General features: G+C 47.0%; 1 protein-coding gene across 1 annotated transcript in view; it reads left to right on the top strand.

Moving 5' to 3' along the window:
* The window catches only part of Mtor (mechanistic target of rapamycin kinase), a 111,372-nt gene that overhangs the window by 82,379 nt on the left and 12,847 nt on the right, over positions 1 to 16,146 (top strand). The window contains exons 37-49 of the mRNA XM_034503773.2: positions 4,051 to 4,166; positions 5,138 to 5,255; positions 6,752 to 7,000; positions 7,604 to 7,704; positions 8,106 to 8,202; positions 8,487 to 8,585; positions 8,674 to 8,796; positions 8,882 to 9,064; positions 10,052 to 10,186; positions 10,353 to 10,527; positions 13,417 to 13,552; positions 14,652 to 14,799; positions 15,487 to 15,609. Of these exons, the coding sequence (XP_034359664.1) occupies positions 4,051 to 4,166; positions 5,138 to 5,255; positions 6,752 to 7,000; positions 7,604 to 7,704; positions 8,106 to 8,202; positions 8,487 to 8,585; positions 8,674 to 8,796; positions 8,882 to 9,064; positions 10,052 to 10,186; positions 10,353 to 10,527; positions 13,417 to 13,552; positions 14,652 to 14,799; positions 15,487 to 15,609 (1,803 nt within the window). The remainder of the gene's footprint in view (positions 1 to 4,050; positions 4,167 to 5,137; positions 5,256 to 6,751; positions 7,001 to 7,603; positions 7,705 to 8,105; positions 8,203 to 8,486; positions 8,586 to 8,673; positions 8,797 to 8,881; positions 9,065 to 10,051; positions 10,187 to 10,352; positions 10,528 to 13,416; positions 13,553 to 14,651; positions 14,800 to 15,486; positions 15,610 to 16,146) is intronic.

The raw sequence follows: 16,146 nt of genomic DNA, 5'->3' as shown, positions 1-16,146 counted from the left end.
GTAGCCACGGTTACTGTGAGCTGCTGATCGAGTTATGTCAGATCTACAGGATGGTATCCACAGCCCCTCACCTATGTTCTTGCCTTACATACTTCCCTACTCTTCCTCCACAATGCACACTGAGCCTTAGGGACAGAGGTGTGAATATCCCACTTAAGGCTGAACCCGTAACCGTCACTTAACTTCCAGTGTCTTGGGAAGCTGTGAGACTCTGCATGCACTGTTGTTCATCCTACAGAGAATCTTGTCTGATCAAGGCCAAAAGCAGCTTTTGTCCATAGCTGTTGTGTGTCAGTGTTACCCAAAAGGACAAGGACAAATGCCGTATGTCTTTGTTTTTATGTGATAGTCTTTCTGTGTACTCTAGACTGGCTTTGAATTCTTTCCTTTTTTATTTTATTTTTCATGTTTATTTAGTGTGTGTTTGTGCCTATGTGTGTGGGAGTCCCAGGGCAGCTTCCAGGAATTAGTCCTTTCATTCTACCACGTGAGTTCTAGGAGTAGACTCAGGTCACCCATTTTTGCGTGACCACTGCGTGCCCACCTTCACCCTTAGATCCATCTCTAGCTCTGGCCTAAAATCCCTGATTCCTCTGCCTCCAGGTGTGCCCCACCATGCCCCATCTGAGTGTTTTTATCCACAGTTGATTGAATCCCAGAGTATGGAATCCACAGATACAGACTGGCAACTGTTCATTGTCTGGCCCTTTACAGGGAAAAAAAGATGTCTCCTACATTAGAAGGGTAGACTAGAAAACATAGGTTTTGTGTACATTTGTATGTGTGTACCTGCACATGCTGTGGTACACATGTGGAGGATAATGTTCAGGGTTTTTTCCCTTCTACCATGTGGATCTTGGGGGTCAGATTTGGTGGCAGGTGCCTTTCGTTACCCACAGAGCATCTTGCTGGCCCAGAACAGGAGTTTTCCGTTTATATACACAGTGATGCTTTAACTGGGACAGGGAGTAGAGGAACATAACCCATCGTCCAACCAGGAGTTTTGACGGTGAAAGAGGTGCCAGTAATAGCTGGGATGACTGGGACTTTTTGGAACGCTGTGACATGAGGAAGCATAGCAAGATGCTCATCTTAAAAAGGAAAAAATAAATAAAGAAATCGTACCATTTGTAGCACCATGCAGTGAACTGAAAACATTATGTTAAATAAAGAAAGCCAGACACAGACTCTAGTCTTCCACAGCACAGTGGTGCTTGTAGTTTATCAATAGAGTGTATATCTAGAAAGTTCTGCAAGCAGATGTTCCCAACACAGAATGATAAATGTTTAATGAGGTGACAATGCCAAATATCTTATTTAATTATTGCATATTATTTGCATGTATCAAATCACACTATATATACCCCATAAATATACAGTTATTTGGTGATTTTTAAAATGGTTCAGTGGTTAAGAGGACTTGCTCCTCTTCCAGAGAACCTGAGTTCAATACCCAGCAGCTCAAGTGCCTATCACTCCATCTCTAGAGGATCTGATGCCCTCCACAAACACTATACTTAAATGTGCAAACCTAGACAAAGAGACACACATATACACATAATTAAAACCAAAATAAAAATAAGTGAAATAGCTGGGTAGTAGTGGCACATACCCTTAAGCCCCAGCCCTTGGGGGGCAGAGATAGGCAGATCTATATGGGTTTGAAGCCAGCCTGGTCTACATAGTGGGTTTTAGGACAGCCAACGCTACAAAGAGATAACCTTGTTTCAAAATAAATAAATGATAAATGAATTTAAAATGGACTAAGACATTCGAGGACAGAGCATATGTTGATCATGTGTAGGCCTGTGTCTAATCATCACTATCAAACTTTGATTTTCAGACTTTTAGTCATTTTATGTGTTTTACCTGCATGTTTGTCTCTGCACTGTAAGTATGCTTATTGCTCACAAAGGTGAGAAGACGGTTTTTTGATCCCCTGGACCTGGAGTTACAAGTCATTGTGAGTTACCCTGAGGGTGCTGGAAACTGAACCCAAGAGCTTTCTGCAAGAGCAACAAGTGCTCTTAACCACTGAGCCATCTCTCCAGTGTGTTGGAAGAGAATTCACAAACCCTGCTGTAGTCTACCTTCTCACTGTGCACTGTGTTCTCTGGCACTGAGGACACTGCAGCGGAGCAGCACCGTCCGCCGACGCCACGCCCACCAGGCTGTGCTCATGGGCCATTACTGCTCAGGCTCCAGAAGTTCTTGTTTTGTTTTTGGTGTTTTGAAGACCAGGCTGATTTCAAACTTTCAGTCTTCCTGCCTCAGCCTTACAAATGCAGAGATCAGAGGCATATGATACCTTGTATGACTTTAAAACCCTATTTCAGGCAGGGCATAGCGGCACTTGCCACTAATCCCAGCATTTGGGAGGCAGAGGCAGGCAGGCCTCTGTGAGTTTGAGGTCAGCCTGGTCTACAGAGTGAGTTCCAGGACAGCAGAACTAGAGAGACTCTGTCTCAAACAAACAAACAAACAAAAATTATTTCTAGTACTAGTTGACTTCTTACATTTAAAAGTTTCTAGGCTTAGTCCTCCCCTCCAAACCAGAGAGTTTTGTTCTCTTCCAGGTCATTCTCACATCAAGGCATGCTTCTGTTGTGGGAAACATGAGACATTTTATAAGGGGTACCATTAGAATAGCTAGTGCTTCCTGGAGCATTGATTTTTTTTTTTCCCCCTCCTTTTGTAGAGAAGCATGCAATGCAGCTCTTTGACACTGTGCCTCTCCTCCCTTATTAGTGCATTTAGACTGTGTCATTTTTAAAAAAGATTTATTTATTGTACATATGTGAGTACACTGTCACTGTCAGAGCCCATTACAGATGGTTGTGAGCCACCATGTGGTTGCTGGGAATTGAACTCAGGACTTCTGGAAGAGCAGTCAGTGCTCTTAACCTCTGAGCCATCTCTCCAGCCATGGCTGTATCTTTTTTTTTTTTTTTTTTTTTTCTTTTCTTTTTTTCTTTTTCTGAGACAGGGTTTCTCTGTGTAGCCCTGGCTGTCCTGGAACTCACTCTGTAGACCAGGCTGGCCTCGAACTCAGAAATCCTCCTGCCTCTGCCTCCCAAGTGTTAACTTCGTATGTTTGCACACTCCACATAGCCTTTAACAGCTCTGGGGCTAGGGTGATAGCTCCATGGTAACAACACTTGACTGGCAGGCACAGAGTTCCAGGTTTAGTCCTCAGCTCCACCAAACAAAACCCAAAACTGTGGTCCCTGTGCATCAAGATGCTGGCGTGTCTGGGTACAACAGGCTTGGAGAGTCTCTAGATCTGGCCTATGCACTGCTTGCCTCCTGTCAGATCCCAGAGCTTCATGGTAGATCCAAGATATGATAGCTGGAAGATGCTGTAAATTGTGTTCTCAAGCCATTCTGCTCACATAATGGCCTGTCTAGCTCATGTCTTTTCCCTCCTGCGCTTGGGTGCATGAAGGTCTTCTCTGTTCTTACTTTACCTGGGCTTTGGGGTTCTATGTGACCTCGAATCTGTAGTTTTGACATGGTGAACCATCCGAGTGTCTTAGTGTTGTAGATGCATACAAACGTTTCACTAGCTAGAAACAGTGACATGGTGAACCATCTGAGTGTCTTAGTGTTGTAGATACATACAAACATTTCACTAGCTAGAAACAGTGACATGGTGAACCATCCGAGTGTCTTAGTGTTATAGATACATACAAACATTTCACTAGCTAAAACAGTTCCCATCGACCTGATTTCCCTTAGAGCAATATTGTCAGTGAAGTAAGCACCTGTTTTCTATTGCTTCATGTGAATTGTTACCTGGGTTGGTCAGACATGTAGATTTCTTAAAACTTACTAAAGTGATAATTAGAGTTGGCAAGGGAAAGCTAAAAACAAGTAAATCATGACTTTTCTGGAATAGCCCAGCTCTTTTCTAGTAGTACGCCCTGTTCTTTGTCCAGCAGGGCCCTCACCCTGCAGCCCAGGGTGTTCCTTTGGGAAAGTGCTGGCTTAGGTCCCCTGACAGGGTGGGCAGTGTGCCAAGTGGCTCTGTGTGCCTTTGTCCTGCTACAGATCGATGCCTTCCAGCACATGCAGCACTTTGTGCAGACCATGCAGCAGCAGGCCCAGCACGCCATCGCCACAGAGGACCAGCAGCACAAGCAGGAGCTGCATAAGCTCATGGCCAGGTGAGCCCTGTCTATCCAGCCCTTCTGCGTGGCCACTCATGGCTCCTAGAGTAGCCTGCTGCTGGCATCTCTCACCTTCCCACAGAAGGATCCCAAGCAGCCATTAGCTCATGTGCTGCCCCTGACTTCTCAAGGCTCTGGCAGCAGGAGCACTCCCATGTTAGCATCCAGGTGGCATCTGGCCATATCTCCAAACACAGTTTTTAATTTTACATTCATGCGTGCGTGTGTGCATCTGTGTGTGTGTGTGTGTGTGTGTGTGTGTGTGTGTGTGTGTACTCACTTGGACTTAAGTCCCAGCACGCATGTGGAGACCAGAGGACATCTTGCAGAGATCAGTTCTCTCCTCTCATCTTACAAATTCCAAGCCTCAAACTCAGGTCATCAGGGTTGGTGCAGTTGCCTCTACCTGCTGAGCCATCTCACTGACTTGGGTGCCTTGTTTTATTAATTCCAACTGTAGACAGCTCTGACTCTTAGTCTCTCCGTGCCTTGGTTTCCTAACCATGTAAAGGAATAATAATAGTAATAATAATAATAGGGTGATGTGAGGTGTTATAGGAGCCCAGAATCGAGCATAGAGAGCAGTGCCTGGAGTAGCAGTCAACAGATGCTAGCATTAGCATTGCTTCTGTCTGGAGTGGAAGAGAACACAAGGAAGAAAAAATCAGTGAGGAAAAAAAGTAGTCAAAACCGTCCTCCACAAAGCATAGTTGGGTCCATCATGTCCACCTGTACCAGGTACCTGGTTTATGCTGTCATTGGAAGACAGAAATCCTGAAGAAAAAGACACCTCCAAGGTTTTCTACAGAACCCTTTCCCCTTCCTTTCACAGGGTTGAACATCCATCAGTTGCCTCTTGAAAGCAAGAGTAACTGTCAAAGTCTTTAGGACACTCTAACAATCCGCTCTTGTCCTTCAGGGCCTTTGATGGGAGAGCACAACATGGGGTCTTGCTCTTCTGTTTTCAGGTGTTTTCTGAAACTTGGGGAGTGGCAGCTGAACCTCCAGGGCATCAATGAGAGCACCATCCCCAAGGTGCTGCAGTACTACAGTGCTGCCACAGAACATGACCGCAGCTGGTACAAGGTGAGGGGGGAAGGGCCAGCACTGGCTCCAGACCCTCAGTTCTCCACCCAGAGAGCCTGCACCCTGTTTGAGTTCTCCCGTGTTCCCATGGTTACAGCCAGGTCACTAGAATGCCTAGAGTCTGTCAGAAGCCCAAGAAAGTTGGACCTTCCTTTAGGAATTGCAGAGAAGCTGATGGAGGCTGTGGTTTGAGGGGCACTTCCTGTGATGGCTTTGTTCCAGTAGCTCTAGGACCACAGTGTCTGATAGCCTCTCAGATACCTGTCATCCTAGGAACATCTATGATGTTATATTACTGGAAACCTTTCTAAAAGAAAAACAGAACGTATGAAAGTGGCTAGCTGACTGACCAGCTGGTGCGGGGGCAATTCCTGGAAGGGTGTATTTTTAGAGGAATATATATACTTTTTTTTAAATTCCTTTTCTAAAGGCTCCCAGGTAATAGCTGTTTGGTATAACAATGCAATCAATTTCTTTATAAAATCTTCACCTTTATTAGAAAGTTATAAATTTTTCCCTCTAGGATCAAAGTTGATTTGAAGACCATAGAAACATTTAGAATAAAAAGTCTTAATCCTCTGCAGGTGCTTCACACTGAACTCACTGAACTGAAAACTGTGCACTTTCAACATGGACACACACACAGACACACACACAGTCCAGTCTATGATAGGATCAATTATTTCCCTCTATTGATAGCTGCATATCCAGAGCTGGAAAATACATCCAGTGAAGTTTTGCTTAGTGGGACCCTTGTTAATCAGCTCACAACCACATACAGCTCCAGTTCCAGGGGATCTGGAATCCTCTTCTGGCTTTCACAAGTACTAGGCATATACGTGATAACATACATATGTGCAAGCAAAGCATCCATTAACATAAAATAAATGTGGGGGACCTCAGGAAGCCCCACCTCCTCAGATGAAATGGGCTGCTGTGGCCCAGCACATGGACTCCGCTGTCTGCTGCCCTAGCACTTGGCCAGTAGTCCTCACTCTGCTTTGTGGGCCTCAAGCTGCAGGCACATGGTTCCATGGACTCTGGGCATGCCCTCCATGTACCTGTATTTTTTCCCTGCCAAGAAGACCAGTTGCTTCTGTCTCTGTGGGTCCCTCCTTGTTCAAGGGCAAGGTTTAGCCAAATCCCTTTTTTATGGAGCCCTTCAGATCACTGGTATTCCCATTGCCCACCTTTTCTGGCCCTCATCTGTTTTGTAGTCTATAGGCCATAATGTTTGTGAGCAAGCACACCTTGCTTCCACTGCCCCTCTTACTGTGACCTTACAATGTTCACCAAAAGCCCAGTGCCATTAATGCTCTCGAGATGAACGAACCATATTGGTTGTAGTAATGTCACTTCGTGGGCATATGTAGAATTAGAGACCTAGTCTGCTGAGCTCAAGGCTCCATCCTCAGGGCACACTCAGAAGCCTGCCTTCCACTTGTCTGGGCTTTGCTCGCCTGTGTCTGCCTTTGACTCTCACCCCATGCACCTAGGCCTGGCACGCATGGGCAGTGATGAACTTTGAAGCAGTGCTGCACTACAAACATCAGAACCAAGCCCGTGATGAGAAGAAGAAGCTGCGTCACGCCAGTGGGGCCAACATCACCAATGCCACCACCGCTGCCACCACTGCCGCCTCTGCAGCTGCTGCCACCAGCACAGAGGGTAGCAACAGTGAGAGTGAAGCTGAGAGCAACGAGAACAGCCCCACCCCTTCCCCTCTGCAGAAGAAGGTCACCGAGGTAACCCTCACTCAGAACTGGCCAGGGCACAGCTCTGAGCAGCCGATAGTTGTGAAGGTCAGGGAAGCTGAGGCTTGCTCTGAGGCAGGACAGATGGGGCTGGACACACTGACTGGCTCTCCTTATTGTGTGCCAGAAGCTGTGCTCCTGGGTGCTTGCATGTGTCTGCTGTCTGAGCTGAAGAAAGGCTCCTTCTCCCAGCGATGAACAGATCCTTTCAGTGCATGGCTCCTGTGGGTGTGTGGCTGTCACAGCTGTAAGGCCACTCTAAGGCCAGGGCCTTGTGGATATGTCCTCTGCCCTTTTCTTTCCCTGGGAGGCCCTTTGCCTGTCAATTCAGACTGTAACAAGGCAGCCAGAAAGTACAGAGAACAGCATGTTCAGAGCCTCCACTTCATCCCTACTGCCTGGCTCAGGAAGCCACACTACGCCAGACTATAATTATGAAACAGTTGCCTCTGTGGAGTGCGTTCCATATGCCACCAGCTCCTCAGCCATCAGGGTCTCACACTCCCCTCTGAGACAGGGTGCCATCAGTGTGCAACTGTGCCCATTTTACAGATGCGAGAGTAGACCGTCAGTAATACACTTGTGTTTCAACAGGATTTATCCAAAACCCTCTTGTTGTACACTGTCCCTGCTGTCCAAGGCTTCTTCCGTTCTATCTCCTTGTCAAGAGGCAACAATCTCCAGGATACACTCAGGTATAAAGGAAGTGGGGAGAAGATAACCCTGAAAGGAAGTCACCCATCTGGTGTCTTCTATTCCCTCTCTGGTCAGTATAGTTCAGGTCAGCACATGGACCTTTCTCCTCCTGGGCTGTGGGACACAATAGCTTACCAGGCCTTACACATGAGGATGGAAGAGAAGAGGGAAGGGTCAAGAGGTCTGTCTCACCAGCCTCATTGCTGCCCACCCTGCAGGCACCTCCTCAGCACGTATAGAGCTTGCCCGGCTCACGTCTGCAGCTGAGTTTGTGCCTCGCTGACTCTGGTGACCTGGGATGAAGCACCGGGGCTTTAGAGCACTGCCATCTGTCACCACCATTTACAGCCATACGGGTGAAAAACTGACAGTTTGCCGTAACTTTGTCCTGTCGTTCCAGAGTCCTCACCTTGTGGTTTGATTATGGTCACTGGCCAGATGTCAATGAAGCCTTGGTGGAAGGGGTGAAGGCCATACAGATTGACACTTGGTTACAGGTGAGAACTGGAAATGACCAGTGGTCACAGAAGCACAGCTTGGTCCCAAGGTCCAGACCAGATATTCTCCTTGCTTGTGCCAGGAAACTGAATGGGTGAACCAGTTCAAGACCTGCTAGACCAGAGTACACTCCTGAAATCCCAACTCATGGGAGGTAGAGGCAAAGGGACCATGACTATGCTAGGCCACGTGAGACCTTGTCTAGAAAACAGAGAAGAAAGATAGAAATCAGTTATATGTCCTACGTCTCACTTGCTTCATGCTGTGTCTTCCTGCATACCAGGTCATACCTCAGCTCATTGCAAGAATTGACACACCCAGACCCTTGGTGGGCCGGCTCATTCACCAGCTCCTCACAGACATTGGTCGGTACCACCCACAGGTACATGCAGACCCGGAGCATTTTCTCGGGAAACCACTGACTGTTGCTTTGGGGGCTGGTCTTTCCAAGTGTTCCTCTGTTTGCTTAGGCCCTCATCTACCCCCTGACGGTGGCTTCTAAGTCTACCACCACAGCCCGTCACAATGCAGCCAACAAGATCCTGAAGAACATGTGTGAGCACAGCAACACGTTGGTCCAGCAGGCCATGATGGTGAGTCAGTCTTGAGGCAGCAGCCAGGGGTGTTGGTGATTGCTCTCCCTCATGGCACATCTCCTTCCTTCTCTCTTTAATCCAGGTGAGTGAAGAGCTGATTCGGGTAGCCATCCTCTGGCATGAGATGTGGCATGAAGGCCTGGAAGAGGCCTCTCGCTTGTACTTTGGGGAGAGGAACGTGAAAGGCATGTTTGAGGTGCTGGAGCCCCTGCATGCTATGATGGAACGGGGTCCCCAGACTCTGAAGGAGACGTCCTTTAATCAGGTACGGATCAGAGAGTGACAAACATTACCCTCACCTCCCCAGACTGCTTTCTCTCTCTCTCTACCTTTCTACTGTCCTTAAAAGTGGCACCCAGTAGAAGTCACAGCATAGAAACCTGTAGTCCTAGAGCTCTGTGCAGGAGAATTACAAATGCAAGGCCAGCATAGACCTAGAACTCATGGCCAGAAAAATAAAGCAAAACAAAACAAAATCAAAATGTAATTGTCATAGCAACCTTATTTTTTTTAAGATTTATTTGTTTAATTTATGTATATGAGTACACTGTTGCTGTCTTCAGACACACCAGAAGAGGGTGACAGATCCCATTACAGATGGTTGTGAGCCACCAAGACTTCTGGAAGAGCAGTCAGTCATCTCTCCAGCCCCAATCTCCCCCCTATTTTTTAAATAAACTTATTGGCTTTTAAAATATATGTATTTATTTATGTATTTTATGTATATGGGTATTTTGTCTGCATCTATGCAAACCAGAATAGAACATCAGATCCCATGGAAGTACAGTTATATATTTTGTGAGCTGCCATTTGGTGCTGGGAATTGAACTCAAGACCTGGAAGAACAGCCATTGTGCTTAACCACTGAAATGCTTCAGTTATTTTCATTTTCATAACATGCTAGCGGCATAAACCCAGGTCCTCACACACAGCAGACAGGCACTGCCCCACCAAGCCATTCCCTCAGCTCTTGAGATTTTAATGGCGTTTTAACTGGAAACTCCCAAGATTCCTTCAGGGGTGTCTTACCTCTCCCTGAATCTCTTTAGGGGTAGGTCATCCTCATGCCCTGGGAGCTCAAGGGTTGGGACTGCGCAGCCCCTACTGTTAAAACAGCTGTTCTCTCCTGGTACCTTTATACCACTTCCGGCACCTTCCACCCTCGGGATTAGTGTAGACTGCTTGGGAATTTAGCCTCCTAGGGTCATGGCCACCTTGGTAAGGTGACACTTTGTTCTGCTTTCCCTCTCAGGCATATGGTCGAGACCTGATGGAGGCACAGGAGTGGTGCCGAAAGTACATGAAATCGGGCAACGTCAAGGACCTCACCCAAGCCTGGGACCTCTACTATCACGTGTTCAGACGGATCTCCAAGCAGCTACCCCAGGTAAGCTTGAGGCATCCTGGGCTCATCCTGTGCATCCAGACTCTTCAGGTGGAGACTTTAGGACAAATAGTTGCTTAGAGCCATTTACTGAAAGAAAAATAAGTTAAACTGCATTTCAGTTTCCCTTGAGAGGCAGAAGTCTAAGTCGTTTCCTTAATGTTCACAGCTCACATCCCTGGAGCTGCAATATGTGTCCCCCAAACTTCTGATGTGCCGAGACCTTGAGTTGGCTGTGCCAGGAACATATGACCCCAACCAGCCGATCATTCGCATTCAGTCCATAGCCCCATCTTTGCAAGTCATCACATCCAAGCAGAGGCCCCGGAAGCTGACCCTGATGGGTAAGAACCGAGCACACTTTCTCTCTTCTGAAATGACTGCCTGCCATCTGACCTGCTGCAGTCTTTATGTCTGTTGGGAGAGCAAGGGAGGACACTGAGTCTCCTCCTGCTGTGTCTTATACGGCTCCGTTTGCCCAGCAATGTACTTGTTGAAGTAGCAGGCGATCAATTGATCGCCCATGTGGTGGGCAGCTGTGGAAACTGGGGTCAGGGACGGCGGGGGGGGGGTCTGATTGTAACTACGTGTAGCTGTAGGTGCCAGAGATAGGAAAGGCATGAAGTGTCTGTCATTCCATGCCAGCTCCTTTTTAAAACAGGATCCTTCCCTGAATGTGGGCCCCTGGGGCCCTCATTTTTCTCTGCTAGGCAAAGCAAATAAGTCCCAGCAATCCTCCTGTTTCTGCCCCACTTGGAACTAGGGTTACAGGACACCTAGGTTATGTGGATGCCGGGATAGGGCCTCAGGTTGCCACTGACCACCTCAGTCGGATATGGGGATCCCTGGGACAAGGGTCCTCAAAGGCTAGGTGGGTAAAGATCTGGCAGTGACAAACAGAAACAAACACAGAGGCAGTTTGAGTGTGTTTTTCAGCTCTCGGGTTCTTCATGACTACTCAGCAAACACCTCCTCCCTCCCTTTAATATGTATAGATATTCTGGCTGTGTGTATCCATGTACCACGTGCATACCTTTTGGCCAGAAGTGGGGCTGGGGTTATTAATGGTTGTAAGCTGTCATTTGAGAGCTGAAAACTGAACCTGGGTCTTCTGGAAGAACAACCATTTCTCTTACCCAGCAGCCATCCCACCAGCCTCATGTGTCACAAGCACTTTTACCTGAAGAGCTGTCTATCTAGCCCCTGGCTTTCTGTCTCATAAGAGCTTGTATGGAGGGTCTAGCAGAGAGCACAGCTATTCCTCCTTGACAGAATGAATATATTTGAGAAAGACACACATGGAGCAGCAACAGTAAAGAGACAACCTGATCAGTCAAACCAACCTTGGAATCAGTGGAATAACCCATAGCTCATACTCCTTTCACATCCTTTCTCAACTAACTTCCTTCCTTCCTTCCTTCCTTCCTTCATTTATTTATGTATTTATAGACAAAGTCTCACTATATAGCCCGGCTGTCCTGAAACTCACTCTATAGACCAGGCTGGCCTCAGACTCACAGAGATCTGCCTGCCTCTGCCTCCAGAGTTGGAATCAGACGTATGCCACCACTGCCCAGCTCCTTCCTCACTCTTTCTGATTGTTTCTAGGCTAGAGAGATGGCAAAATACCTAAGAACTCTTATTGCTCTTGCAGAGGTGCTCTGTTCCAGCACCTACGTCAGGCTGCCTATAACTCCAGCTCCAGGGGGATCTGAAACCTTTGGCTTCTAGAAGCATCTGGACATACCCACACAATCAAAAATAAGAAAGCTTTTTTTAAATGCTTATTTCTTAAGCATAGTGATTATTCACTACCATCAAATAATCATGGTCCCACAAACAATGGTCTTGATGATATAAAAAACATAGAGGGGCTATGGATATTGTTCAGTTGATAGGCACTTTCCTTTTATGCACAGTGCCCTGGGTTGGACCTATAGGATCATATAAACCAGGCATGATGGCACACACTTATAATCCCATCACTCAGGATGCAGAAGCAAGAAGGTGGCTGTAAGTCCAAGGCCAGAATGGGCTACATGAGACTCTGTCTCTTTAAAGAAGAGACGTTTAAGAACGAACTGTTAACTGGACAGTGGAGGCACACACCTTTACTCCCAGCACTCTGGAAGCAGAGGCAAGTGGATCTCTGTGAATTCAAGGCTAGCCCGGTCTAAAAGCTACTTCTAAGATAACCAAGGCTATACAGAGAAACCCTGTCTAGAAAAATCACACACACATAGAATGAAGTGTTAGCAGAGGCTGCTCCCCCCTTCCTAGACCTACTTGCTCAGTCAGCTGTGGGGCAGATCTGGCCTGTCCTTCACTGTAGCAGAATCTTAGCAGAACTGTTGTACCTAGCATGAGTCTGGAGTGATGGCTCATAAGCTCTAAAGTAGGCATTTGTCAGGAATTGTTATCTGAGATTTTATGGGGTTATCCCTTTGAAGGATTCTCAGAGACAGGCCTGGCCAACTAGGAAGCTATGGGTGAGAATTGCTTGGGTGATGGCTCTCAGACAACTCCTAGATCAGATAAGAAGTGTTCTGTTTTTTTAAAGATGTATTTATTTGTTTTATGTAAGTATACTGTCATTGTCCTCAGATACCAGAAGAGGGCATTTTATAGTGGGCTACTATGTGGCTGCTGGGAATCAAACTCAGGACCTTTGAAAGAAGAGGTCAGTCAGTGCTCTTAACCACTGAGCCATCTCTCCAGCCCCAGATAAGAAGTCTTGGTATGCAGAAATTGACTTGCTAAAGATGCCTTTTGTGTAACAATAAACAGAGCTTCTAGGAAACTTTCAAAGTCAGTCCTCAAGTGGCTGGTCCCTTGCGTCTGAGAAACCTGAATTTACCCTGCAGTGGCTTTCTTTTCTTTAATCAATCCTTTCATAGTCCAGAATACCAACACCTCCTCGTGTCCTCTGACACTGTTGTGCTCCCACTGGGCATTCGCACTAGGGCTCCAGGTGATGTGGCCTGGAGGAGTCAGGAAGGGACAGTGAAACAGGGAATCTATAGGACATAGTAATTCTCACTCCTCATAACACAGTTTTTGTTTTAATCAGAACAGAACTGTTCTTTCCCTGAGTTCTAGGGTGTGTATGTGCTTGTCTGTGGGGACAGTATGATTCAGAAAGGGAGCAGATTCCATAGGCCTTGGGACTTGCTGGTGGTCTTGGGTAGGAATGCACTGCTCTGACCTATTCTGCTGCTCCCCGTTTCTCACAGGCAGCAATGGGCACGAGTTTGTGTTCCTCCTGAAAGGCCACGAGGACCTGCGGCAGGATGAACGAGTGATGCAGCTCTTTGGCCTGGTGAACACACTCCTAGCCAATGACCCGACTTCTCTTCGCAAGAACCTCAGGTACTCAGAGCACTGTGTCCTCGCTGAGCTCTTAGGCCAGCGTCTTGTCCTACGCTGTCCATGGAACCATGTGTTGTTACTAACGTTTGAGTCAGGCACATGAGCCAGCTATGGTAGCTTGGGATGTAGAGGCAGAAGGACCAAGAATTCAAAGCTAGCCCAGGCTTCTTAGAGAGCTTGAGGCCTACCTGAACTGTATGTGAGACTGTCTTAAACCAAAAATACTGCCAGGCACTGGTGGTGCACACCTTTGGGGGGGGGGGGGGACCTCAGTATGATACATAGCACACACATATGATCCCAAGCACTCAAGAAACAGAGGCAAAGGCAGGAGGACTGTTGCACAGTCAGAAGCCCTGGCCAACATGTAGTTGCAGGCTAGCCAGGGCTACTTAGAGAACCCGGTCTCAAAAAAAAAAAAAAAAAAAAGAACATTAAAGTTTCTGGCAAGGAGTACCAGGGCACCCATTAGGGTATTCCCATTGTGAATGCCTTTGTGGCCCTTTCAGGAGGAAAACAGACTCATGCCCATTGCTGCCTGGGAGAAACAGGGAGCAGCAGAATAGGTCAGAGCAGTGCATTCCTACCCAAGACCACCAGCAATTCCCAAGACCTATGGAATCCACTCCCTTTCTTAATCACATTAATTAATTAATGTGAAAATTAGTGAACTCTCAAATCACTTAGAAGGGTCCAGGCATGGTGGCACATGCCTTTTATCCCAGCACTCCAGAGGCAGAGGCACGAAGATCTCTGTGAGTTTGAGGCCAGCCTGGTCTACAGATTTAGATTGGATTCTACAAATTTGGAGTTCTGCCATGGAGCAAGGCCAGTGGAACCCTCCCAGGTGTGCCTCTGCCTCTTAAGCCCATGGCTGCTCCACTGAGGTGACTTTAGCATCATAAGTAGTCACTGCTTCCAGCAGAGATGAGTTTATGAGGCAAGCTGAGGACCACTGTGGCTTCTGTGGTGTCTTTCTGGGGTGCCTTCTTCACAGACATCCTGCAACTGGCGTTCAGCAAAGGCCTTGTGTGTCCTAAGCTGATTAAAGCTGGACTGCTGTTCACTGCAATGACCCCTTCTTCCCTGTGGCCACCAGCATCCAGAGGTACGCTGTCATCCCTCTGTCCACCAACTCGGGCCTCATTGGCTGGGTGCCCCACTGTGACACGCTGCACGCCCTCATCCGGGACTACAGGGAGAAGAAGAAAATCCTCCTGAACATCGAGCACCGCATCATGCTGCGGGTATGTGCTGCTGCCATGCTAACACCCGAGCCTTGTGCGTACTACACAGCTGCCCGGTGGGGCACCACTGAGAAAGCTCTCTGAGGAAATCACTATGGAAGAAGGCTTAATGAAGTAACTCATAAAACAAATAACCTCTGAGAAACAAAGAAGAGCCAGCAAGAAATCTCAGTAGGTAAAAGTTCTTGCTATGTAGGCCTGATGCCCAGAACCCACAGTGAAAGGAGGGAACCAACTCCCAGAAACTGTCCTCTGACCTCTACAGGAGCACAAAATAATTAGATTTACACATAGGCATATGAATGTGTATATACATATATGTATGTGTATTATATATAATATAAAATTATATGTATACATATATACATTTTTTTTTTTTAAGTTTCTCGGTTTGGTGGCACATACCTTTAATCCCAGCACACAGGAAGCAAAGGCAGGCAGCTCTCTTGAGTTTGAGGCTGGCCTGGTCTACAGAACCTAGTCCCCTCCCCCCCCCCCCCCCCAAAAAAAAAGAAAGAAAAGAAAAAAAAAAAAACATTGTTTTTTCCTTTGCCTTTTTGTTATTTCCTTTCTGTCTTAACTTTGCTAATGAAATCAGAACCCAGCCCTGCCTGGCCCTAGACTGGTCTACATTTGGGCTGCCTATCATAGACTCCTCTCTTACTAACTGGTTTTGTCCTGATTCAGATGGCTCCTGACTATGACCACCTGACTCTGATGCAGAAAGTGGAGGTGTTTGAGCATGCTGTCAACAACACAGCTGGGGATGACCTGGCCAAGCTACTGTGGCTGAAAAGCCCCAGCTCTGAGGTATGTCCACAGACACCACCACTGGCACCCTCACATGACAGGATGTATACTCCTTTTTGTTGTGGTTTACTGAGAAATTTTCACTGTGCTTCATGAAAAGCCTTTTGAAACCTGATTAAATTGAAATGGTAGTTCATACCTATAATCCCAGCATTTGGGAGGCTGAGGCAGGAGGATCACCATGAATTCAAGTCCATCCTTTACTACATAAAGTCTTAGGACAGTCTGAACTATATATGAGATCCTGTAACTCCAATTGCAGGGGATCCAACATCCTTCTGGCCATCTTAGGCATCTCATGCACATATACAATATGGTGCATACACATAAAAATAAATATTTTTTTTAAATGAAGTAAACCTAGGCCGGAGAGATGCCTTGGCAGGTTAATTCATTTGCTGCCAAGCCTGACAAGCTGAGTTCAATCCCTGGAACCCACATGGTAGAAGGAGAGAACCATCTCACACAAGTTGCCCTCTGCCCTCGGCTGGAGTGCTGTAGCATGCACACCTCTGACTCAGCTGGAGCTGGAGCGTG

Source organism: Arvicanthis niloticus, chromosome 5 (genome assembly GCF_011762505.2).
Source record: "Arvicanthis niloticus isolate mArvNil1 chromosome 5, mArvNil1.pat.X, whole genome shotgun sequence".
In the NCBI taxonomy this organism is placed as follows: Eukaryota; Metazoa; Chordata; class Mammalia; order Rodentia; family Muridae; genus Arvicanthis; species Arvicanthis niloticus.
Note: the sequence above shows the minus strand (reverse complement) of the source record. Positions and strands in the feature narration are given on the sequence as shown.